At 33.6% G+C, this 26,003-nt stretch overlaps 1 protein-coding gene and 1 long non-coding RNA gene across 5 annotated transcripts in view; one reads left to right on the top strand and one right to left on the bottom strand.

The window, feature by feature from the left end:
- LOC100649179 (EH domain-binding protein 1) overlaps positions 1 to 26,003 on the top strand; it is a 48,456-nt gene that overhangs the window by 16,907 nt on the left and 5,546 nt on the right. For 2 of the 4 annotated variants that reach the window (XM_048408384.1, XM_003397443.4), the window contains exons 3-4: positions 3,252 to 3,430; positions 4,727 to 4,815. In XM_048408384.1, the coding sequence (XP_048264341.1) occupies positions 3,252 to 3,430; positions 4,727 to 4,815 (268 nt within the window). Of the gene's footprint in view, positions 1 to 3,251; positions 3,431 to 4,726; positions 4,816 to 15,432; positions 15,487 to 26,003 lie in introns of those variants that run through there. The other 2 variants (XM_012311622.3, XM_048408385.1) reach the window with 2 other exon arrangements.
- LOC125385607 lies at positions 13,042 to 13,639 on the bottom strand. The gene is made up of 3 exons (XR_007225075.1): positions 13,480 to 13,639; positions 13,176 to 13,410; positions 13,042 to 13,093 (listed from the first exon to the last, which is right to left on the bottom strand). It is a non-coding gene; the product is annotated as an uncharacterized LOC125385607 (long non-coding RNA).

Raw genomic sequence — 26,003 nt, 5'->3', positions numbered from 1 at the left:
CAGTTTTCGAAAGAAACAGATGCAAGTGCCAAACCTGTCACGATATCAGTTCATAATATTTTTAGGAATATGCTAAACGGCATATAATGAAAGGACAAGTAAAGACGGTATTTTATCTTATCATTGATCACCGTATATGGGATCATATAATAAAATGTACGGAAGAAGAAGCATCTATAGTATTGGGGACTAAGATGGAGCTAGATACAACAAAACTAGATGTATTTATTGCTCTGCTATATGCCCGCGGTGCATTTTAGGCAAAAAATTTAGATGTCTCATATTTGTGGAATACAATTTGGAGACCTGCATTTTTTTCAAAAACAATGAGCAGGAATGACTTTGCTGAAATTATGAGGTTTACACGATTTGATAAGAAGAGCGAAAGAGGCCAACGTTTACGAATCAATAAATTTACAATGGTATCTATTGTATGGAGCCAATTTACAGAGAATTCACAAAATTGTTATAAACCTGGTGCATACATTACTTTTATATAAAAAATCGCGGGAAAAAAACCATGCAATAAAACTATCAACAAGTTCAGATTCATTACTACGAAAAACTTGTCAAGTAAAAAATTGTAAAGATCACAAAATTACGAAAATTTGTTTAAGATGCTGGAAATATTTATGCGGCAAATGTACATTTGATAATAAGGTAATTTGTAAAAAATGCAGCGAAATTGAATAGGATATATCTCTATATGAATAAAAGTGTAATTCTATTTAAGTCTATAATTGAAATTAAACAAAAGTAAAGGAGTTTTGGACGAAATTTTATGAAAGTTCATTATTTTATATACATTTAGTTATAAATTAACCATTATCTAAGTTAAATCATAAAAACTATTACTTTAATTATCGGTCATTTTGACCGCACACGGTAGGAATAGGTATACACGAAGTGCCGGTAGGTTTAGTGTTAAGAAAAGACGGGGACAATATCTTCGAACGTATGCGACCACTTCTTCGTTCACCGCATTAATGAGAAATAGAAATTTATTTCTAAAACCTTTGATATCCATTGCATTCTATATATCTTAAACTACTTTGCTACGTAGCTTTTACTCTTATTGAGATTCTAGTTTTTGTATTCCCGCTTCATAAAACGGTACCTTCTAAGATGGCGTCCAGCGTGAATATAACCTCGGACACACTTTCATGGAAACGTGGCCGTAAAATTTATGGGGTATGGAATGGAAAGTGACGAAATTGTGTCACATCGTTTGAAACTTGAAAAGATATGCTTACGCTGAGTGCCACCTTACCTTAGCTTAGGACTTAGCTGCACGTTTCATTGCAGAAACTGGGCTCCTTAATAAGGGTAAAAATTACGTAGCAAAGTAATTAATACGCGTAGAATGCAATGGACCGTAAAAGGATTTGAAAATATATTTCTGCCTGTTTTTAGTAGCCAATCAGATTTTACTTTTTGGATACACCTCGCACATATACACACATACATCTTCCTTTCTCAGGTACTTGCCGGACAGCACTATAAAATACGGACGGAGATCTATCATTTTATCGATATAATTATTTCTCTACCTACATATTAGATTTCCTTGGTCTTAAATCTATCTCATCGACGATTAACTATTTATTATATCCTATCTGAATTTTACAATTTTAGCTCCATTGAGCGTATATTAAGGAATTTCGGTTCAATTTCGAACAACAATCAAAATAGATTTACTCGCATAATCTTATTTTCAGTGTACCACGCGTTCTAACAATAAACAAAACCGAGTTTTGTCATTACTATTTAAAGTTTATGGACTTCCGAAATTATAATCGAAATTTTTCTATCGCAATTCAAGTTTGTAGAATTATTTAATACGATATAACTTACACGATAACACTTATCTTTTTAGAAAGTTATTTGTAGCATCTTGTATTTAACTTCTTTTAAACGTCAAATACAATTTCGAAGATATTCGCATAATATAACAATTTTCCACTTTTTTAAAGAAGACATTTCCATTCTTAGATTCGTTTCATCGACAATGAGAAATGCACTTACGTAACATTGGATCTACTTAATATACATTTCTGCAACGTTACAAATTTTAATGAATTTCCGAGATATCGTACTTCCCTTATTAGTAAGTTACATCTTCGTGAAAGGTTTTAATCAATTAACAATTTTAGTTAGTACAGCTTTGAAAAATGCTTCGATTGTATAGGTCTTTTCTATTAGTATATGTAACTATTGCAATTGTTTGTTGTTGCCTTTTGCTATTTTGCTGTTGTAAGAGTGATTGAATTTTTGTATCAATGGAGTGTATTTGGAGCACCGTAACTAGCTGGACGTGAGCTTGTTTACACCGTAAATGTCTACGGAATCGAGCGACAAAGGAAGTTTAGAATGCACATGACGATCCGGTTATATACGATATGGTTGATAGCAAAACATGTGTCAGGGGTGTATGATCTATCTAGTATTTAGTGCTCAATAATATAAAGATACATTATGTATAAGTTTGGTTTCCCTTTTTCAATACTTATTAGCTTTTTGAACATATTATTACAATTATTCACTACTATTCGTAGTATACTGTATACTGTATAGTATACTGTAGTGCTATACAGGGTGTAACGGAACATGTAGGAGCCATTTCTCGAGCTAATTGTACATTTAAAAATAATGGGAAAAGTTCATATAAACGTGTGCTCAGTCTTTGTATATGAGATATAATGAATTTATTGTGTACGCACCACTTGTTGCAAAAGGTTAAAATGCTAAAGTTCAAAATAGAATAACCATTTCAACAAATTCAGGAAAGATCAGCAACCATTTAAGTGCAACTGAATCCATGACAAGACGTCTATAGGCTTGACTTGACATGCAATTGAAATGCTTGAAATGGTCATCTTCAGCAGCTTCTATAAAGGCAATCAGATAATGTATAATCAAAACAGAAAATTCGTTATATCTCATAAAATAAGGCAGACAGAGCATACGTTTGTATGAAATTTTTTCGTTGTTTTTAGGTTTAATTAACTTCCGAAATAGGGCTCATGTGTTCTATAATATCCTGTGTATGAAATAATACCCAAAATATATGTATTTATCATAAGCTTTTTTATTACTTGACCATTTTCATAGATATTTTATTTGTTAGTACTTAATTATTAACACTGAGATTATAAAGTACTGAAATTGCGCTACGATAATGTTGCTGAACTTACAATAGCGATGTGCTGGAATAATCAATAAAAATAATCTATTCTTTATATTGGTTGCAGTGATTTTGACAGTTTAGACAAGAACGATATATATGGGAACAATGAACTGGCTTTTAGAATTGCAGAGCAACATCTTGGAATACCAGCACTTTTGGATGCAGAAGATATGGCTTCCTGTGCTGTACCTGATCGTTTATCAATCCTTACTTATCTTTCACAGTTCTATCAAACTTTTAATGGTAAGTACGTACAAACAACGACACATATATACAATCACAGTTGTACAAAATGAGGTATCTATACCAGCCTATCTAAATACTTGACTCGGTTGCACTGGGGAAGCAAACCTATTTGGTTTCAAGGGAGGTTTTTTAATAATTCCATCGTAGACAGAATGTTTAACTGTCCACAAGTTACAAATTTGTGATATTTTCTTAGTTAACGGTAAGTCCAGTATAGACGATAGAGACAAACGTTTACGTTAAAAATTAGTTCAAGTATATTTTGTTCTCATCAACGTCATTGTTAAATATTTACAACCTTGACATTTATAAATAAGTACTTTGGAAGCAGTATATTTTTTACATAATAACTAAAATATTTTTCGGAAAAAGACGGATTCTACTGATTCTTCGAAATAAAATAATAATTAAAAAAGATGATTATTCTTTTTGCAGTCGATAACATGGATGACAATTCGTTTATAAAGTGAACGCTAAAACACTAGCTGATACAAAATGTAACTATACAGGTTGTTCGGCTATAGCTTTAAAAAAGTTAAAGAGATGATTCTTAAAGGCAAAATAATACGAAAATCAAGGATAAAAAATTGTGTTTTCGGCTTTGTTTGTAATTATCGTCAATTAAAAATCAGCTGAAATATCCCAGTTTGCGGGCAAACCTCCTTACGTGAGCGAAAGTAGGGCAGTTCCAAGCAGCGGGGAACACAGTGGTCCTCAAATCAAATGAAAAACGGGACAATAACAGTGCGTTTCTGGACTTTGTATAAACATTGTTAACACGTGCTGTTGTTTACTAATTATTTATGTAGGCAAAGGACTAGAAAATACGTTACTTTCTCTCTCAGAAATGCCAGAGGGTAGTCCTCGATATTTAACGATATATCGTTATGAATTTCTATGAGTAAGCAGGTTTAATGTTATATGTGCGATTTTTTTTTTATAAAACGCATTTTTTATAAATCGTACAGGATCGTTTACTTTTTCTTTGAGTTGTATGAAGCAAGCTGGCATCCATTTTTCGTTCCATTTGAGAACCACTGTGTTCCTCGCTGCTTGAACTGCCCTACTTTCGTTCGCGTAAGGTTTGCTCGCACACAGATATTTCAGCCGATTTTTAATTTATGATAATAAAAAACAAAGCCGAAAACGCAATTTTTTATTCTTGATTTTCATATTATTTTCAAGAATCGCACCTTAAACCTTTTTACACTTACAGTCGAACGCTCTGTATACATACATACTTATGTATATCAACGCGTGTATAGTTAAATGTTCTTTTTTTGAACGTTGTAGGTTCATCTCCAGCACGAATTCCAGCGAGTAGAACGACTGAAACCGTAGAGGAAAGAATCACACAAGTGTCTGAATCTCCGAAAGAAAAGGTACAGAAGCCTTTGTTGTACGAAACGTAGAAAATTATTGGATATTTTTTAAATTAATTCCGATTAGATTAGAAGTTTAGCTGTAGGTTTACGAACTCATTTTTTTTATATGTACAGTAATGAAGTACATTCGGAATTACTTTTACTAATGAATATACAAATATAGGGCATTTGTTATGAGTATTATAGAACAAACTAATATATCAATTTTATCGATACGAAAATACTTTATTTAGGAAAAGGAAGATAGGTTTACATTTATAAAAATGACTGGAAATCTCATGAAAATTTTAAAACCTATCTCTGCTCTCTGTTTATGTTCTGCTGTGTAAAATAGTTTCGTATGTTATATGCAATATAATTATATGTAAAGTTCATTGCTAAAGAATTTCGCGAGCACTTGAAATGACATTTAAACGTTTGTCTTATATCTTTTTTAAGTTAAGTATTATTTTATTACTCATGTTGTTAATTTAATAAATATTGATATTTCGTATTTAATTCTCAGTTTATTCGTATTAAGTTTAATTTATATTTTTAAAACATTACACACATATTCGAAATTGTCTTAACACTTGACGGTTTTATACAGGAGCAAAAAATTTCATTATCGTATGCGCGTTTCAAAATCTTATAACTGTAGTAAATCTTTTACTTATAACATTTTAACGAACAAATGTTAAGCAGTGGAACTCAAGTGCTACTCAAATAGTAGAACTTTATGATTTTGGTTTAACGCGTATGGTGTGTTACGCAACCAGCGCATCAGGGTTCGCCGAAAGTCGTACGTCTACAGAAAATGTTTGCCGCAACTTTGTTTAACGTCGATAAACGGTCATCGCGTTATTGCGGTTCTACGTACGTACATTCATAAAGAAACACTAGAACGCCCTTAAGGATTCAGAAGCGGGGTGCATCTTCACGGTCGTAATTAGTGTGATTAAGTGTTTTACTCTTACGTGTGCCATTTATGAATTTACAATTGTGAATCGTATGCTTAAATAGATTTGACTTTATGTAATTTTATGTTATTTTATGGAACGTTATGTGACTTTATGTGATCAAATTTGTGTTTGAAAATGTGCGTTTATTTGTAGTATTTAAATACCTTATGACTCTGGATTTTCTATACTTTTTGTCATTATATAAAGTTATGTCCATGAGACTGAATACTGCAACGGATTTTACGGATCAACAAATTATGAGAGATTCTTCGCTGTATGGAGTTACAAACTTTTGACATCAAGATCATCGTGGATCCATTCGAATCGTGGACGAACACAAGAATAATCAACCGGAGAAGGAAGCATTAATTTGGGAGAAGCAACGAATGGTACAGATGAATATCAGTTTGATCATAACGAATTTAATCTCTATTCTGACTTAAAGGGAGAAATAAAACTATAATGCAAATAGATAAAGAGAGAGAGAGAGAGAGAAAGAAACATGATGAAGCACAAATTAAAATTGCTTCACAGTGAAGATGATCTTATACAGAAAAACGCCCCTTCAAGCGCCAGTTGGGAATATGCGGATTTAACAACAAGTATCAACGGCATTACTGATCTATCGAAACGATTTTACGAAAATTCTGATTCATTCAAGGCATTAGAGAAACAAGTTCACCTCCTGAGTGAATGTACAATTAAGATAAAAATTCGATAAAAAATTAATCGAATATTCAAAGCTAAAAGCGAGAACAACGATAGAAGAATTATCAAGGAAATTGAAAAATATGTTTTATCAATGGGAAAGCAAACCTGTACTGAAAAAGACATTCGACTCGATACAAACGATATACAGAAATCTAAAGGGGAGCAAATCCAATGGGAAGCAACATTAATCACGACAATTGTACATATAAAGAAACTACTGATTAATCTCATAGGAAGATTAAATTGTAGTTAAAAGTATTTAGACAAAAGAACGAATGTGACGTTGTGATGAAACGTTCGGTGATTACAATCAGGAAAAAATTATTTTGTAGTACCGCATCCCTGTAACCTCAGAAGACAAAGCAATCGATTATAGGATCAGATCAACTTACAAACCGAAGTACGGGTATAAAGCAATAATTCGAGAATAAACTCTTGAATTTAAATGATAAATCGATGAATCGATGAATTAACTGATAAATTCTTGAATTATCTAGAATAATCACAGAATAAACAACTTCTGATCCTTTTGTTCAAACACTACGGTCATAACTACATTTATCTGGAAGTTATTTTTTTAAGTTTGTTACTAAATGTAAGATTAAAGAAAGCTCAAAGATGGTCTTTAGAAAGTTCTATTCTAAAGATTATTTTTTCTACAATAATAATTATATTTTTTTGTTATTTTGTCATCATCTGTCACTCAACCGAGTTAAGCGAAATTATGCATTTAAATGTTACTGTTGTCTCGAAGAGTGCAATTATACAATAGAATTTTCATTATCTGAATACCTACTATTCGAACATTCTGTTATCCAAATGTATCTGCTACCCATATCAGATAATAATCTGAATATAGAATTTCTCCTGGTTTAAGTAAATCTCCTGGTTAAGTAAAAAGTTGTTGCTCATAGCGCTAAAATTTTGAAGAGCAATAATTTATTTTTTTTTCATACAACTCTTCGTTAATTAATTTAATCAGTTTAATACTAACATCATCGTCACAAATATGAGAGTGTAGAAAGATAATGTCACTCAGTGTTAAAATGGCTAGTGTCAGCCCTGCCGAACGCTAGTCAGATAAAGGTGCTTATTATCCTACCTACATGCGACGTGGTGTATGCGACGTGGTGTATGCAACATGACGTCGTATCATCAATCATATGTGCGAATTTCCTGCGTATTAATTAAAATGATATCGGGCTCCTTATCGTCACCCGAAACTATGAATTAGCGAATTCGTCAGCTGAAACTATAACATTCTCGATTCTTGATTCTTAGAATTCGTGGTTTAAACTCGTGGCTATTGGCTTTGCCTTTAGGCTTATCGACCGATGCCTTTTGAGAAACCTCGATGCTTGTCGTTACCTTTATAAGACACGTAACGCTAACAAATATTTACCGAAGTTGAGGAAATTTATAAACAGGAAACTCAATAATACCATTATATTATTATACTATTATATCAGAAATTGCTGCTATGTTACATAGAATAGCCGATCGTGGAAAATACAATAACGATACAGAGTAACTTTAATCACATGAAAACGAAAGTCAAACAAATTTTAAATGCCATACACAGACATCAAACCTTTCCGAAGTTGATGTAGGGTGTATCGGCTGAAGGAGGAGATCATTATCTAAAAATCTCCTTTCTTCTTCACGACATGAAAAATGTTTATGGCACAATTTTTTAAATTCCGTTATCAATAAAGCAGGAGACACATATCATCCTAGGAGACACATATTTTCGTAAGATTCCTTTCATTGTTTTTTTTAAAGATCATTGGTATTTTTTATCCGGGAAACGCGCATTTTTTTCTATTGTATCTTATAGCGGATGAAAAATGCATTTGAATATGACTAAATCATGACCTTGAAAACTAAAAATGTGATGAACTTGCAAAACAATGCCAGGATAGTATGTAAACTTACTGCTTATGTTATAACTGTCTAAAGTGATATCCCTCGGCAGCTACAAATTTTCTTACACGAATAAGTATTGTTTTTGATGGAATGTGGGCACAAGTACTAATTATGTAATTCACCATGTTCTCTGTTCTCTCTCTGGTTCATAAAGTTTACAGAAGAAATCTTGATTTCCAAATATATAGGAATTCTATAAGTTCGCGCAATAAAATTTTAGGTATCGTTATTTACTGTTTGACCTTTTTGGGGCTATTTTTACTGGGGACTAAAATTAAAAATTCTCAAATCGTTGAATTGGACATAATGCGACTGCTGACATTGAACAGCTGGTCAATAACTTCGCCAGACCTGGATACATTAGATTTTTTTCTTTGGGGAAAACTAAAGGAAGAAATTTACCAACAGCAACTTACTACTCCAAAGAACATGATGAATCGCATAATTAATGCTTGCGCTGCTACTCTACCAGAAACAATAGAGTGCATTACAATCTGTAATTGTTCGTGTTAGAAAGTATCACTGCTGATGAACGTTAGTTTTGGACATTTATAACATAAGCAATAAATGTACATATCACTCTAGCATAGCCTGAGAAGTTCCAGGTCATGATGCAGGCATAATAGACATACTTAAAGTATATTTTTGGTGAAGTTGTCGAATAGTTAACGCTTCACTGATTTCTATGCCTTAAAAATATCTTGTCAAGGTCATTATCCTGAATAATTTTTTCATATACGTATATAGGGTGATCGATTTTAGTTTTCCAGTTATCCATAAAAGTATGTTTGGTATCATATGTCTGCGTATTTTCTTTCTATGTTTTATAAAGTTAATATTATAAAAAAATAAATAATATTTTATAAAATTGCCCAAATCATATATATGTTGGTGTCACGCATCATTATCGATATTCTTATAATAACACTTCAAATTTGTCTATTTCTTAAAAATAATACATCAATTCACTTACAAATTCATTTACGCTGCCACCACTTCAATAGCCTCTTTAACCCTATATACTGCTATTCATTTGAAATCCAAGGGCTGGAATATTTGTTATTTTTTTCATCCTTATGTATATCATTATGGCATACTTTTGTATATAACTTGAAAGCTAAAACCGACCACCACCCCATTATATATGCTAGAAGTTCAGAATGATGTTGAGGTGTAAGTGTTGTCCGTAATAATTGTAGCTGCTGACTGTAGATGCCGCTAATGGGGTAACTGTTGTTTTTCTTCCACTTTTGATACGTAGAAGAAAAATCGGTACTCCGATCGCCGGGATTCGAACCCGGGTCCCGAACGTTCATAACCTAAGGCGCTTTTTTTTTTATCTTTGTTTATTAATTCCAGGTTTTTTACATATTTTTTTTACATGATTTTTTTTCCAGAATAAACGCTGAATTCTAATTGTAGGGTGGTACAGGCAAGAGTACCGATACGCGACGGTACGACGTAGCCATGCATTATTACATTCTTTTCTCTTCTTTTTTTTTTAAGATTATTAATGTTAAATAAAATTAAATTAAGCCGCTGTTGCGCTGTGCTTATGTACGATATTTTAATTTATGTCCTGAAAGCCTGGACGCAAAAACAGGACAGTAACCTAAGGCGCTGACCACTGCGCTGCCGTCGTCCGACACTAGTTAGTGTCGAGTGGTGGTATTTGCTGTTGAGTGCCGCCACAAAGTTGTCCTTAATAACATATTTAAATGGCATCGAATTTGGTGAGGTGGTAACTATTCGGTAACTTGACTTTCGGTATTTTTCCATCCGCTATAAGATGCAATGGAACAAAATCTACGCTTCCAGATAAAAAGTATCAATGGTTTTGAAAAAATATTAATGACCCGATAAATAAATTTGTCTTTTAGGGTATTCCTTCATTGGAACCATTTAAATTGTGCCGTAAATATTTTTCAAGTCCTGAGAAACAAAGGAGATATTTAGGCGGCGACGTCTTTCAGCTGTATATTACTTTATTATCTTAAATTTCTATTTATACTTTTATTTATTACAATAATAATAATTCATTTTTTTACATACATAGTTTATACATCATTATTAAAAAGATTATGTATATTTAGGTATATTTAGGTAAAGTGTTTCTCTAGAAAGTCGTTAATTGCAATTTATGCAATTTACGCAATTGGAATTTTGATGCTTGCATATGTGGTGTTGCCACTGTTTATTACCATTCGGTTCATTGTTGCGTACGAATGTAAATCATTTAAATGCAAAAAGTCCTTCATATTTTTACACATGATACATGTATATGCAGCTTTAATCTTATTCTTATTCAATGTTGTTTCTAATTATAGAAGAGTAAGTTGACGTCAACGACTAAATAATCGTTGCTGGTATGAGCACGGTGACTTTACCGTCTCATTAACGCAATCTGTAGTACAATACATTATTAATATATTCCGATTTAGGAAATAGCTAAACGATCGAACATGTAGATTGAATAATGTCCATTTCGACTGCATTCACATTTTACGAACGATAATTAATGTTAAGAGATCATCAAGAACTGAACATTGTTCATACAATATATAATTAATAGCGATTTATTATAAGTTTGAACGAATCCAGAAATAATTTCAAGTAAATTTCTGTCAGACTTATCAAGACTATAGCAGGTTACCTTTAAATCCTCATTTTAGATCGTTTTCATAGACAGAATTTCACTGACGCCATGTTCGCCGACAATGTTTATTTACCGACACGTTGAAATCACCGACGATCATTTCACGAATCTACAAATTCCGTGATGTTCGTTGTTTCCGAGATGGTTCTTTATAAAGCTTAAAGTATTGTTTGTACAAAAAAAATTTTCACATCAAGCCTGCATGCAGACTAACGATATGAGTTAATATGAGCGATCTTAATTTGATTGAATATTTAATTTGATATGATTTGAATATGAGTGATTTTAATTTTTTTAACCTTAGATCTGAATGTAAACGCTGCGATATGAATGATTAGCCCGCTTACCTCCGTGTTATTGAAAATACCTTGTCGGCAAACCCAAAGTCATTCTGCAAATTTGTCAATTCGTACTGATTTAACTAACCTATATCTTTCCATGTATGAATTGCAACTATTGGCTTTGACTAAGCTATCGTAGATTCTTTTGTCTAATTTTTTGAATCAGTGTATTCTATTCCTTGTTGATTTTCACAATATCATGATATTTCAATGAGCTCCATCGAGCTCCATTTAACTGACTCGATGATCAGTATAGGCAGTGTTTTTCCTCCTCTTGTTTTAGTCAGAAATCTATTAGCGCTAAAATCTTTCTATTAAAATGAAGGTTCAGCCTAATTACTTCTATACTTAAATCACTTAAATCACGCGAGAAAACTAGGTTTATCATCTTCAGACCAATATCCATAATTAATAAATTTTATATATTTGCTAAGGTTTTTGAGAAAATTGTCTCCATTAAATTAACATCGATCATCAAGAATCACATATCTATTCAACAGCTTATCAGGTCTGTAAGTATGAAGCCGGAATTTGCCTATAGATGGCCCTAGCTGATAATGTAGTTATCACTAAACTGCGTCATTGATGCCAAAAGTCTTTGTTGACATCTCACAGACATTTTCGACTCAGAACAATACAAGTTTCATACAACAGCATAGTTTGTAATAGTGTTGAACATGTCGAATTTTGTGCCTGGAAACTACGATTTGCGGACAGCATTGATTTTCTGTTACCATTTGAAGAAAACTGCTGCAGAATCGCATCGAATGCTTGTCGAAGCTTACGGTGAGCATGCTCTTGGTAAATCACAGTGCTTTGAGTGGTTTAAAAAATTCAGAAGTGGCAATTTTGACGTGAGGAACGAAGAACGTGGAAGACCACCGAAAAAGTTTCAAGACAGCGAATTGCAAGCATTGTTGGATGAGGATGACGCTCAAACGCAACAACAACTCGCTGATCAATTAAACGTGACACGAGAAGCCGTCTCCATACGTTTGAAAGCCATGAGAAAGATCCAGAAGGTGGAAAAAAGGGTTTCACATGAACTGAATGAAAGACAGCAGGAAAACCGAAAAATCACTTGCGAAATGCTGCTCGCCAGATACAAAAGAAAATCATTTCTCCACCGAATTGTGACTGGCGATGAAAAGTGGATATATTTTGAGAATCCTAAGCGTAAAAGATCATCATAGCTACAGGCGAACCACCGACATCGACTACAAGACCAAATCGCTATGGATGGAAGACAATGCTCTGTGTTTGGTGGGATCAGAAGGGTGTGATCTATTATGAGCTGTTAAAACCTGGCGAAACCGTTAATACTGAGGGCTACCGATAACAAATGATCGATTTGAATCAAGCTTTGCGTGAAAAACGACCAGAATATCAAAAAAGGCAACACAAAGTAATTTTGCTTCATGATAATGCACCATCACATACAGCAAAACCGGTCAAGGAAACGATTGAAGCGTTCAGTTGGGAAATACTTTCGCACGCGGCTTACTCACCAGATTTGGTTCCGTCCGATTATTATTTATTTGCATCGATGGGACACGCACTTTCTGACCAGCACTTCACTTCTTACGAAAATGTACGAAAATGGCTCGATAAGTGGTTTGCCTCAAAAGAGCGACAGTTTTTTTAGCGTGGCATCCACCAATTGCCAGACAGGTGGCATGTATAGCTAGCGATGGGCAATACTTCGAATAAAATATTTTTAATCATTTTCATACAATAAACGTGTATTTTCTATACAAAAATTCCGGTTTCATATTTACATACCTGGTATGTTTATTCCGGACAAGTCCACGGTTACCAACCTCAACATTTCCAGTGGTTATACAATGCATACATATCGAACAGTAAACAACGTGTAAATTTGGTGTACATTGACTTCAGGAATACATTCCTCAGGGCTCTTTTAGGCCCTCATTTAACCCCATTATTATTCATAATTTTCATTATTGATTATCTTAAATTGTTTATGACGATAAGAGGTTTCTCAGACACCGCAGTACTGCAACCGAATCTTAATATTTATAACAAATCTTGTGTACCTTAATATACTCAAATATTGAAAAATTACCATATGCTGGCGCATTGTGTCGTACCAGCGATATAATAAGCAATACAATTCTCCGTCCTGAGAGACGCCATCCTGTCATCGGTCAACAGTGACCGATTTGCGTTTATTATAATGGTTAGTTATCATACACTAAACATATTACAAATATCACCATTGATGCAAACTAATTACTTGGTTTTATCTTCAGATTTTGTAAGGAGTTGAGAAACCCTCTAAACGCTGAAAAAAATTCTGTACAATTGTTAGGTTAGACCCCATGTAAAGCACATGCTAGCGTTATATGGTTCCTGCATCAAAACGTTAAATTAAATTAAATATGTTCAGCTTATTAAAAGATCACGACTTAGATTCCTACGTTCTGTGTTATGTTCTCTAGGTTACCACCTTATTCACAGCTGTGGGTTACAACTACCACACTGTTTGTATTCCATAGACACCTACAATTGACACTCAAGGACCGCAGAAAGTTGGCTGACATCTTAATTCTTTTCAAAATTATGAATGACTTAGTAGTCTGTTCCTCGCTACATCAACTGGTCAATCTGCTTTAAACAATACATCTGTTTTCCATATCGAAATTTTTAATAATGATATTAGATTTGAGATGAAGATATAGTTGTGGGTGATAGTGCTACTGCTGGTGTAAAAGCCGAGATAGGTTCTGCTGCTGGTGTAGATATCGCTGCTGGAGGGGGGGGGGGGGAGCTGCTGCTTTTCTTCTTAATTAGATGCCGTGGAAAGAAAAATCGGACTACGATCGCCGGGATTTGAACCCGGGTACCGAACGTTCGTAACCTAAGACGCTAACCACTGCACTGCCGTCATGCGACACTAGTTGGTGTCGAGTGCCGCCATAGATTTATCGATCCGATCACCAGAATATGCAGTTATGCGAATAATATCGCTGACAGAGTTGATCTTATTTCTGGATCAATCAATAAACGTAAATGAGCGATTATGAAATTGATCTACCCTTAGTTCTTTAACCTAGTACATCGTGTAAGAGACGTGGTACGTCGATCGGGCCAAACATAAACAGCACGTGTGAGGGACATGGTACATCGATGTTATCGATTCATTATTTACTTCGAGATAATAAATCTTTCTTGTTCAATGATTAATTGGTACTAAATATTTATCAAACGTCTTGCAAAACAAAATTAGTTCTATCTTATACATGCATTTACATATCAAAAAACATGTGCAATTTGCACAACTTCGAAGGCTCAACCAAACAGTGAAATAGCTCGACGTATGACTGACCTCGTTGCTGTTTATGACACGTGTTAATAGAACTTAAATCGTAAGGCAAAGGGTTAAACATTACTGTGCACACTTTTCAGCCTGTACTTTTATATCTATATATTCTTAGATTAGTTTTCTCCTCTTCTTTATATGCTTTGTAACACAGGGCTCTGGAACTCTAGGTTCTGTTAACTAAATAAATAATATAAAATAAAGATGCAATTTTAATGACAATTATTTCGAGAAACAACGTTCGACATTTCAAGATGATCACATTCTACATCTTTATCTACGTATTCATTTTCGCGCATAAATAGACAAAGATATATAATAATTTTCGGTAAAAGATCATGTCGGCGAAATGATAATCTGTGGAACGATCGTCGGTGACTTCGAGTCGTCGGAGTATCGGTGAACTTGGTGTAGATGAAATGGTATCGATGAAATTATTGCCGATGATTTAGAGGTAACCCTATATAAACCAACTATACATACAGAATAGGACTAAATGAGGATTCGCAACTTCCAGGGTAGATAGTACTTCCCAAATGATGTAAAAAAGTTCGAATAAATATGGGTCGAAAAATTAACAGTGAAGTGAAAATTAGTAACGTAAATATATTCATCAAGTTTGAGTTTACAGATGAAATTTTTTATTATGCCATGAATACGTTTTTACTTGCCTTACTATATATTTTTATTCTCCAGGAGGAAAGCTTGGACTTAATGGGACAATATAAACCTGAAATATTCTGCTAGAAGGTAATTTTGTTTCGTCGTTTATCGTTATGCATGTGTTTATTTTCTTCTCTAGATAGATATTTTCAAATCCTTACATTTCTTTGCATGAAAGCAATTTATATTATACAATTTCTATATTTGAGACTAAAGTTCTTGGAGGATTTGAGATTGTAATAACATTCTTACTCACCTGCTATCTTTTTAATTAAGATTTATAAAACGGTAATAGATACTTCGATTCTAGAAAATAATATCACCTCAACGTCCTTCATTTTCTGTCTCGCAAAGATGGGCTCTTTTTATTATAACTAAATGTCCATTTATTTCTCATTCGAGCGGCTGACGGAATATAAATAATTGCATCTTATAACGGATGTCCACTACTACTTCATTTTGTTTAAATTTTGAGATTTGCGCTGACATTGAAACAGTCTCGGTTCTCTCTTCACTGTTAGAGGTTAGAGGCCATCCTTTTTATTGAAGTTACGTCGATCGTTGTCTCATACGCTTTGTGTTCTTATTCACGCATGACATTTAAGCAGCTGCCTACGAACCCCAAACTTTCTTCCTGCGTAGATGACGCCACTTCAAATAAGAGATGATTGGCGTTGTTCCACCTAGGAATGCAGCTATGATAACCGACCTAAAGCATTCGGCATTCGGCATTAGACTTTCTACACCAACTTTGCGTCGACTTATTGTTTCCCAACGGTTGGTTCCCATCAATTTTGGCAAACAATAGCATATATATATACATAGTATATATATATATACTTCCAAGGAACTTCAAAATGAAACTCAACTTGTGACAATCGAGTCAATGTATATATGTAGTCTTACTATTCTAATTAATCTATTCCAAACTTGCTAAATAAAACTGATCTACGAAATACAGCGAGTGTCTTTCACTTAATAACGATGTGCCGTATTAAATGCATATCACTTCAGAAACGATGTGTGACGGATGAGATATCATTTATACGCAAAAGATACAAATAAAAATATTGACAATTGAGGGATATTCACTATTTAATTTATACCAAATATATACTAATATTGACACGACTAATAATGTACAAAGGAAGTAAGAGGTCACGCAAAGCAATAATTTTGTACCATATTTTGAAAGCCGATCATCACGAAATTCTTGAACAAATTCGCAGTATTGAAGTATTGAAGTTGAGCTGTATAAACATTACGGAGAATATTAAATTTATTCGACTTACTACATTATAAATTTAATTTAATTACATTTTTCAAACCACAATAAAAGAAACCATATCTGAAATTTACTGGAGTATTGGATTTTGAAAAATTGATCGATAGTCGTTTTCCCACGTGAAACGAAATTCAATGTCCGACAATGGTCTAATGATGGAATTTTCTACAAAATCTATACAACAAAAGCCAATTATAAGAGGTTCGAAAAACTCGATAAGACAGTAAAATAGAATTATACAGGGCATCCTGGAGTTTAGTGTACAAATTTTACCAGTGTGTTCTATAGGTGAAAGTAAGAATAAAATGTCACGCAGTAAAAAGTCCAAAAATGCTTCATTAAAAACCTATAAAGAAAATATAAAACGTAAAGCTAAATATATATAAGTACTTATTTATTTATTTAATTATTATTATATACTTATTGTATATTTATGGATACAACCCCTATGGTTCAAAGAAGGAAAGAAGTTACGATAATGAATAACGGATGTACAACAAAGAAAAAAAATGAAAATAAAAAAATATAAATAAGAAGAAAGATAGACGAAGAGAATTAAACTATAAGAACACGTTAAGAATTAAATAATTGTAACTGATCGCCTTAACTTATAGCAATAACCAGAGAAGAGATCAACTCGTTCGGAGATACTATTAGGTCATCCCATAAGTTCGTGCCGACTTTTGTGTATACATTTCATGTGTCGACTTATAAACATACGGCGATAAGGGACCAATGCACTTGAAAAATGGGAAAAAGTTGTACAACGAGAGAGAGATTACATTTTTTCATGAAACTGAAAGGTATGTAAACAATCTTAACATATATAACCGCTCGAAAAACGGAACGAACTTATGGGATGACCTAATATTTGCATAGTTGCATATTGTGGTGACGAGGTCATGAAATCTGAGATCACGCGAGAAAAAGTCAACTCGCAAAGCTAGAGTATTGCAAGAGTAATTAGAGTAAAATTAGAGTAAAGAACGTATTGAAATTAATAAATTGAAGTAACAGAGGACTGTCAATGTGATTATTAAAGATAATAAATGAAAAATTGGATCTTATTTTAGGGGAACAAAACTTATTGACTTTTCTATGTTCAATTTTATAGTTTTCGATGCGTAAAATCTGAAAGTCTAATTCTGAGTTGAAGAGTCCCATGCTTCGTCCAATGACATTGCACAGATAACATCTGATTGGTCTGCACAGATGGGCAATCACATAACTTCCGCTTACTTTATTACAAAATGTACTGTCTTCGGATTTTCCCATTAGCGATGCTATTAAATCGATGTTGTTAGGACGGGGAAAAACGCCACCATAGTGTAATCGCTGTAAGAATCCACAGGCGATCAGTAAATTCATCGTCTTGGAAGAATTCTCTCGCCCTCATCCAATCTTTAACTGGCCGTCAATTGGATTCTATTTTCTGTGTATGCGTATCATCAGGAGCTGCAATTAAACTCAACAAAAACTAGTTTGTACTAACGTAACAATTTGTAGTAACATTACAACCTACTAGCCTAAACTAAAACCAATTTCGTTAACCTATAAATTACACGATATGATTGATTGTTTTACGTTGGTATCCTTCCGCAGCCAGTATAACGATGAAGAAAGTACAAGTGAGAATACTCCGGCCACATTGGAAAAGCTATTACCTGTAGGCCTTGAATGGTGTCAGAGCGAAATTACGAACACGTGTAAAATACATTTGACTCAACCGCCACCCATGTGTAACTCCACCAACTCGACCCACTGGAGGAAGCATGAATTTCTGCCATTTGGCTTCTAAAAGCCAATAAAACTAGTCCCAGCAATCAGAAAAGCAGATAACACATAGGCAAGAAGCAACGAAGAACAAGCTGAAGAATTTTTCAACCACCTTTGCAACACATTTACACCACATAATATCAACAACAGCAACCTCAAATGTCATACGGACGAGGATGCGCAAACCATTAGTACCTCAACTGACAAGCACTACACCATACCTAAAACAACAGCACAAGAAATTAGAAACATAATCAAGAAGACAAAAAACAATAAAGCGCCAGGAATCGACCTAATCAATGGTAAAATCTTGTAAAACATTCCGCCAAAAGCGATAAGACTAATGACCATAATATTCAATGGAATACTAAGAATCCAATACTTTCCTAAACTATGGAAACTATTATAGCACAGATCATAATGTTACCTAAACCAGGCAAGACCCGCACCAAACTGCATCTTACAGACCAATATCACTACTTTCTCTGTTTTCCAAAATACTAGAAAAAATAATATATGACCGCATAAAACCAATAATAAAGAAGGAAAAATTAATACCAGATCACCAATTTGGATTCAGAAACAAACACTCCATGATAGAGCAAATGTACAGGCTTATTAACGAAATAATACTAGCACTAGAAAACAAACAATACTGCACAGCCCTCTTTATGGACATAGAGAAAGCATTTGACAAAATAAACCACGAAAGCCTACTACAAACAATCAGGAAACAATTCCCGGAACAAATATACCAATTAATAAAATCTTACTTAAGCGGCAGAACCTTCGTAATAAAAATCAGGGACACATACTCTGAAGTTAAAGACATCAAGGCAGGGGTTTCGCAAGGAAGCGTCTTAGGACCAATACTATACACATTATACAGGGCCAACATACCAACAACTATCAATAGCAAAATACTGACATTCGCGGACAACACAGCTATACTATTCAGGTACACTAACCCAGAAACAGCAGTCAAATTACTACAAGAACATATCACAAAAATAGAAAAGTGGTTACAAGAAAAACAAATAAAAGCAAACCCCAATAAATGCAACCATATTACATTCACACTGCGAAAGCAGATACCACCAAACATCCTTCTGAACGGCACGCACATAACACAAACAAAGCAAGTCAAATACCTAGGACTCCACTTAGATACGCAACTCACATGGAAACAGCATACTAAATCAATAATAGACAAAATACAGACAACAAGGAGACAAATGCATTGGCTAACAAGTCGGAAATCCAAATTAAGCATAGAAAATAAATTAAAAATATACAAAACGATCATAAAATCAATCTGGAAGTACGGAATACTACTATGGGGGACAGCAGCAATGAGCCATATAAACAAAATAGAGACAATACAAGCGAAAATTCTTAAAACGATAGTAAACGCCCCATGGTACGTTAGAAACGAAGACATACGTACATACCAGAGAATACCAACGGTCAAGGAAGAAATTAACAGATATGCGGAAAGATACAAAGAAAGAATAGCAACACACCCAAACCGGCTAGCTGCGGAAACGATCAACACCTCAAACATGGAAAAAAGACTGAAAAGGAAACACCCAGCAGACCTCACAAAGGATATAACTTAGCAAACGTGAGGATGGTACTCCGCTGGGGGTAGTCACCCACATGATAATCAAACAGTTAAAAAATTCATCCAAATGTCCAAATTGGACAAATTGAGAATGTAAAGAATTAAATAAAAAAATTTAGTTTCTACCAATACCCTATATAAAATAAAATGCCCTAAAAATGCTCAGTTTTACATATTCATAATTTTTTAACCACTAGTCGCCGCAACTCCAAACCTGCATTTTCGGATTTTACGCATCGAAAACTACAGGATTACGCATAAAAAAGTTAATAATTTTTGGTTCCCTAAAGCAAAGTTCAGCCAAAAAAAGAATATCAGAAACTTTTCTCCGGTCCTACAGTGTTAGCATATTCAATGTGCGGAGTGCGGAGTCATAGTCATAGTTTCGACTCTGGATTCAACAACTAAATGCACGTAATACAAATGACAGGAATTTACATTTTCTTCTTTCGATAAGTTGAATATATTTGAACTGATAAAGAGATCATATGATGTAAGCATATTCCAAGTGAGGTATAAATAATGAATCATAGAGAGTATTCAGGGTAAAGGCGTTTCGGAAATCCTTAGATAATCGAAAGATAAAACCAAGGGACCTGTTTGCCCTGTTGATATTAGTGGTATCCTTGGTGTAAGATAATCGCTCATCATAGACGACGCTCAGATCTCTCACACAATTTATCGTAGATAGCTGAAAATCATTAAGTACGTATGGATACAAAATTTTATTCTTATTACGCGACTTTCTCATCGCGTGGCAGTTTGGTATATATAAATACAGTTTGTTGCAAGTGGACCAATTAGAAAGCTTATCGATGCCATCTCGTAATTCAAGTGAGTCAGAGTGATAGGTAATTACCTATCCTCCTGAACAATTTAAGGTTGTCCGCAAATGGCGGAGATTTAGCCTCATAAATTAGATCAGGTAGGTCCTGATCAGGCAAGAACACAAGAATATTGGCGTATATACGTGTTTGTCGCAATTCAAATTTTGTTAAAACTTTTTAATGAAGCATTTATAGACCTTTTTCGTATGACAATACAAATGTGTGTATACAATAATATATATATAGCCCATGTCGGGTTCACATTATGATTAGGATTAGGAGCGTGTAACAAACCTTCATTTGGATTAGATATTGTTGTTATGCAATAGAGAAGATATTTACTAGTACAAATATGATTATTAGTACAAGTGTGGATATTGCAGAATTGACAGATAACTGCGGTGATTAGACAATGGTCTTAGGTTCGATAACGAATCCGCAGTCAACGGGATAACAAATGTACTTTCTTCCAAAGTCGAAGTCGGACTCGGTCTACTTGTCTATGGTACAAGTATTACTAAACTAACCCTTTGTTAAAACGTAAAATACTCACCGACCGTAAAGACGCTATGTAACTCGCTAATGAGACCTCACGAGAGAATGACTTTCCGTCTCGATGATGCTGCAGAGGAAAACTATGATGGGGTGTGTCTAAGGACATGAGATCATCGGATTCGTCAACAAAAGGCTTCGTTCGGAAAGTGAGGGAAATTAACGTTGCTGTTAATTGGTCAATTTCCATGTTAGTAGTTAGAAAGGGATGCTAGCTGCTCTTGAGGGAAAGTTGCTAGTGAGAAGCGTCGTTCGTGGAAAAAATAGATTTCCCCTATCTTCCCATAATTGGAACAAAGACTGTTTGTCTGTTTAAAGGACTTTAATTAACTAAATCTTAAGATTTGTAACGGATCCTCCTGCTAGCTGAACATGTACTGTGGAGATGCGTCGACATCTGGTAATCATCTGCGTGTGACGAGCCACGGGACAGAAACCATTGGAATGTTTACTGTCTAGTGCCGCTACAACTATTTCTTTTTAAGGAGAGCTATAATAATATAGGATAATATGGGGTAATAACTCCATACCTTTGTTAGACAAAGCGTTCATCCCTTGACCACGTCTACGTTCGGCGACTGGTTGTCGCCTCGAGCCTAACCTCAATATCACAAATCTCGAACAAATACAACAAATACAATCGGATTGAATGACGGCAATTGCTTAATTACGGCCATGGCAGAATCTAGATCAAAGTGTTAAGGGATTTTCACAAAATTCCAAAGGGAAGGTTCCGGTGTCCTTTCATCTCCGACTTATATATATATATAATATATATATGCATATAACGCACAAGTCACTGATACGGTTATCAACGTCCACCACAAACCGCTGTATCTAGAAGTGTAAAATTTGGATGGCATACTTCTTTTATGATTAGACATGGGATAAGAAAGAAATTTTGGAAATATGGACCCTAGAGGAGTAGAAAGGAGGTAAATTCATTTTTCAAGGATACCCCTATTCCACAAATCGCTAACGTCGGGGACTTGAAATTCGGCATAAAAACTTCTCATTAAAAATAAATAAACACGTGTTTGAGCGTTTTTCGAAATTCAATCCTTACTGAGGTGAAAAAGGGGTAAACTGTATATATATACCGTATATAATAACTGTATCTGTACATCCAAAAGCTGGAGATTTAGGATTTAGGATTAGGCAAACATACTCGTTATTAAAAATAAACAAACATATATTTAAGCGTTTTTGGAAACTTAAATTCTAAATGGTGTTGAAACAGAGGACAATAAACATAAATTGTCATAAAACTAAATACTGTGCAGGTAAAGTGGCGGCCGGGCGGCTAGTACATAAATATATTAAATCAAGTTTTCTTACCATTTGCAAACACTGAAATGTTAAACATTTCAAAAGCATATGATATAAGCGAACGAACTGTTATTCTATGCAATTAGCTTCACCATGGCATTCTCTCTTCGTTAGTTTCCAGATCTTAGTCCAATCAAAATATTCTGAATTGATGTAAATGAACATATTAAAGATAAAAAAAATAAAAGATTCAAATACCGTTATTGAGGAAAAACGAAATGTTTAATTGATCGTTATTAACGTTTAATCGAATTCAAATCACGTCGTTACGATAAGATTGCATTTGCCAAAAAGGAAGAGCAACTCGATGTTATTAAAACGTTTACTGCGGTGACTTTTTGAAAGAATTTTCCTATTTATCGGTACGAGACTATTGTAACCCCATTCGCATTTCGACATATACTTCGTATTTAACTTTTGTATTTAAAAAATTTGTGTAATAATATCTGTTGATAACGAGAAGCATTGTTCTTGTCTTTTGCATTATGGTACAACTAAGTTCCGTAGAATTTTTTCACTATATTATGTTACTTTACTATGCAAAGGTTCAATTAATATTTATTAGTATTTACATCGTTGCGAAGAGTAGAAAAATGACTGAAATATTAGCTTCGCAAATAGGGGAAGTCCACTGAAAAAGAAGCCGTCCAGGAGGTAGGTTCGTTACGGGGCCTATATGTCCCGTACCGCAGTGAACGTATTAACAACATTTTATATTCAATTATTTAATTAATTTACCCTATATTAATAGTATTTCTGTGGTTTTAAGCAGCTGTTGACCAAGATTCTCTGTAATGTAAAATTATGAATGTACGAAAGTGTGTATTTGAGAGGGACGTAGTTGATATCGGTCGAGAATTTTATAGTTTTGTTAGCGCAAAGTGGAAACAAAATTCGTCGTTCATAATGAACGAATGTAAGTAAAATTATTGTCTTCCTATTTGTTATTTCTTAAGTACAAATTAAAAATTGTAGGCATAGCTAATAATTTAATTGTTTCAATTTTTGCACTACTTGAACTTCATAAGTATGTAAGAATAAGTATTTTATTTAAATACCAATAACGTTTCGAGCATCTCAGATTGGCCAGAGTATTCTCTTTATTCTATCTTTATTCTATCTTTATTCTATCTTTACTCTATCGTACATATCTATATTCTCGGAATCGCTCTTCTTTTTACTTTAGCCTTAGATATCTCATCTCTTTCATTCGATCCTCAGTCACTTGTTATTCACGTTTATCATATGTTAACTGTACTCTTACTCACGATATCACGAAGCATTAACTTACTTTTAATAAGATGACGTTACGAAACCTCTGTTGTTTGGATAATAATAATAAGCAATAGCAAATACGTATTCGACTTTCGGATACGATGCTCAAATAAGAGAGATTTCGGATAATGAAGCATTAGAATAATGTGTGATCGGATAAGAAAGCCGCTGCATTGGATTACTAGTAGATTTAAAGTAATGCTATGATTACTTTTATTTACGATTACTTAGGTTACTTTTATGAAACGAAAATCTTAAGCTATATATACATATATTGGCGCCATGTAAGTGACATATGTCACATTTCTTAGTCATATTTTCACTAAAGAACAAAACAAAAAATGAATTTCGAAAATTATCTTATCTTCTTCTTATCTGATTGTTAATCGTCTAATTGATTTTTGTCTACTGATTTGCCCACATAATGGTTGATAACGAAATTAAGTAGGTATTCAAACGAAAACGGTGTAAATATTGTTAATTACATGGTAAACAAAAAGACAACATACGCTTGTAAGAATTCTCAGGCAGGATATTGTCTTGGAAATTGTTTGAAAAAACTTCATTACAATGTGCGATGATTTAAAAATTTACATGTCTAATATTTAATAATTATTAATTACAGTTAAATAACAAAAAATAATTAATAATTAATTTTATTCGCTTAAATATTTTGTAAAGCTTCATCCCTTTTATATATTTTTTATTACAACAAAATGATAGCCTCATTTGTGAAACAAATATGCATTACTTTTGGACGCATATATTGCGTCGTCTTTCATTGTATGAAAGTAAATAAATTAATTATTAATCGACGATACTGCTGACGCATCATATGCATTTAAACAGTACATATTAGAACGATAAATAAAATAGTGACCAGCGATGTCGATAATTAAAGAACGACATTTTTAATAACGAAAAAAATATACGATATAAACTATTAAACAAAATAGAAAATACGTAATATAGAATAATTACTGCTACGTATATACGTATATATGTATATCCGTAGATCCGATAATCAATATTTGTAATTGTACTAACAAGTTATCTAATCACATATTCATAATACAATTTTTTGTTTTAATTAAAATCGAGTAGTAATGAATGTCCTTTTATATTTAACTAATAATTTGTTTAATTTTGCAGACTGCACAAATATGTTTAATGAAACGGGGTAATACAAAATATTATTTCACAATTTAATTATCGAGTAATATTTCATATTATTTGCGTTATTTGCGTTATTTGCATTATTACATTACAATTCGACGTAAAAAGTGTTCACGAAATGGTAGAGGAAATCGAAAGTAATAACGAGAATGATCGAGAGTATACTGGAGCCCCTCTTATCCGGATAACCATTATCCGAATAGTCTAATATCTGAACGTTCTACAATACCTACCTGTACCCACAATACCTATAACGTATTTATCCGAACATAATATTTCAGGTTACCTTGTTTCGGATGCCCTTTTCTATTTTAAATGTGTCCATATTTTATTAGCAGTGACATATAATGTATTCTTTCCTTTATTCGATTGAGTGAATTCTGATTATAAGAGTTTGGTATGGAACTTGAATTGGTTTGGTATGACGCTTGAATTTCGATTGAAAAATTCGAAAGTGGTGTAAGTGGAATAGAAATAGCAAAAATGTATGCAAAAGAACGCAATCCTATGCAGTTACTTATGTTGAAAAAATTATGTGACTCAGCAGCAAAAACGATATGGGACACATAAGTATTTAAAGAAACTACCAAGTAATCTTAATCTGTATTTGAATAAATGAGAAATTTCATATTAGAAAATTAATTGTTCTATCATTCGAAATTCCATTATCCGAAAAGTTCTGTCCCCCTACTAGTTCGGATAGAGGAAGTTCAACCGTAACAATAAGCTTCAATGATATATCTTCGTTAATCGATTTTCA

The sequence above is a fragment of the Bombus terrestris genome, chromosome 9 (genome assembly GCF_910591885.1).
Source record: "Bombus terrestris chromosome 9, iyBomTerr1.2, whole genome shotgun sequence".
Classification (NCBI taxonomy): Eukaryota; Metazoa; Arthropoda; class Insecta; order Hymenoptera; family Apidae; genus Bombus; species Bombus terrestris.
Note: the sequence above shows the minus strand (reverse complement) of the source record. Positions and strands in the feature narration are given on the sequence as shown.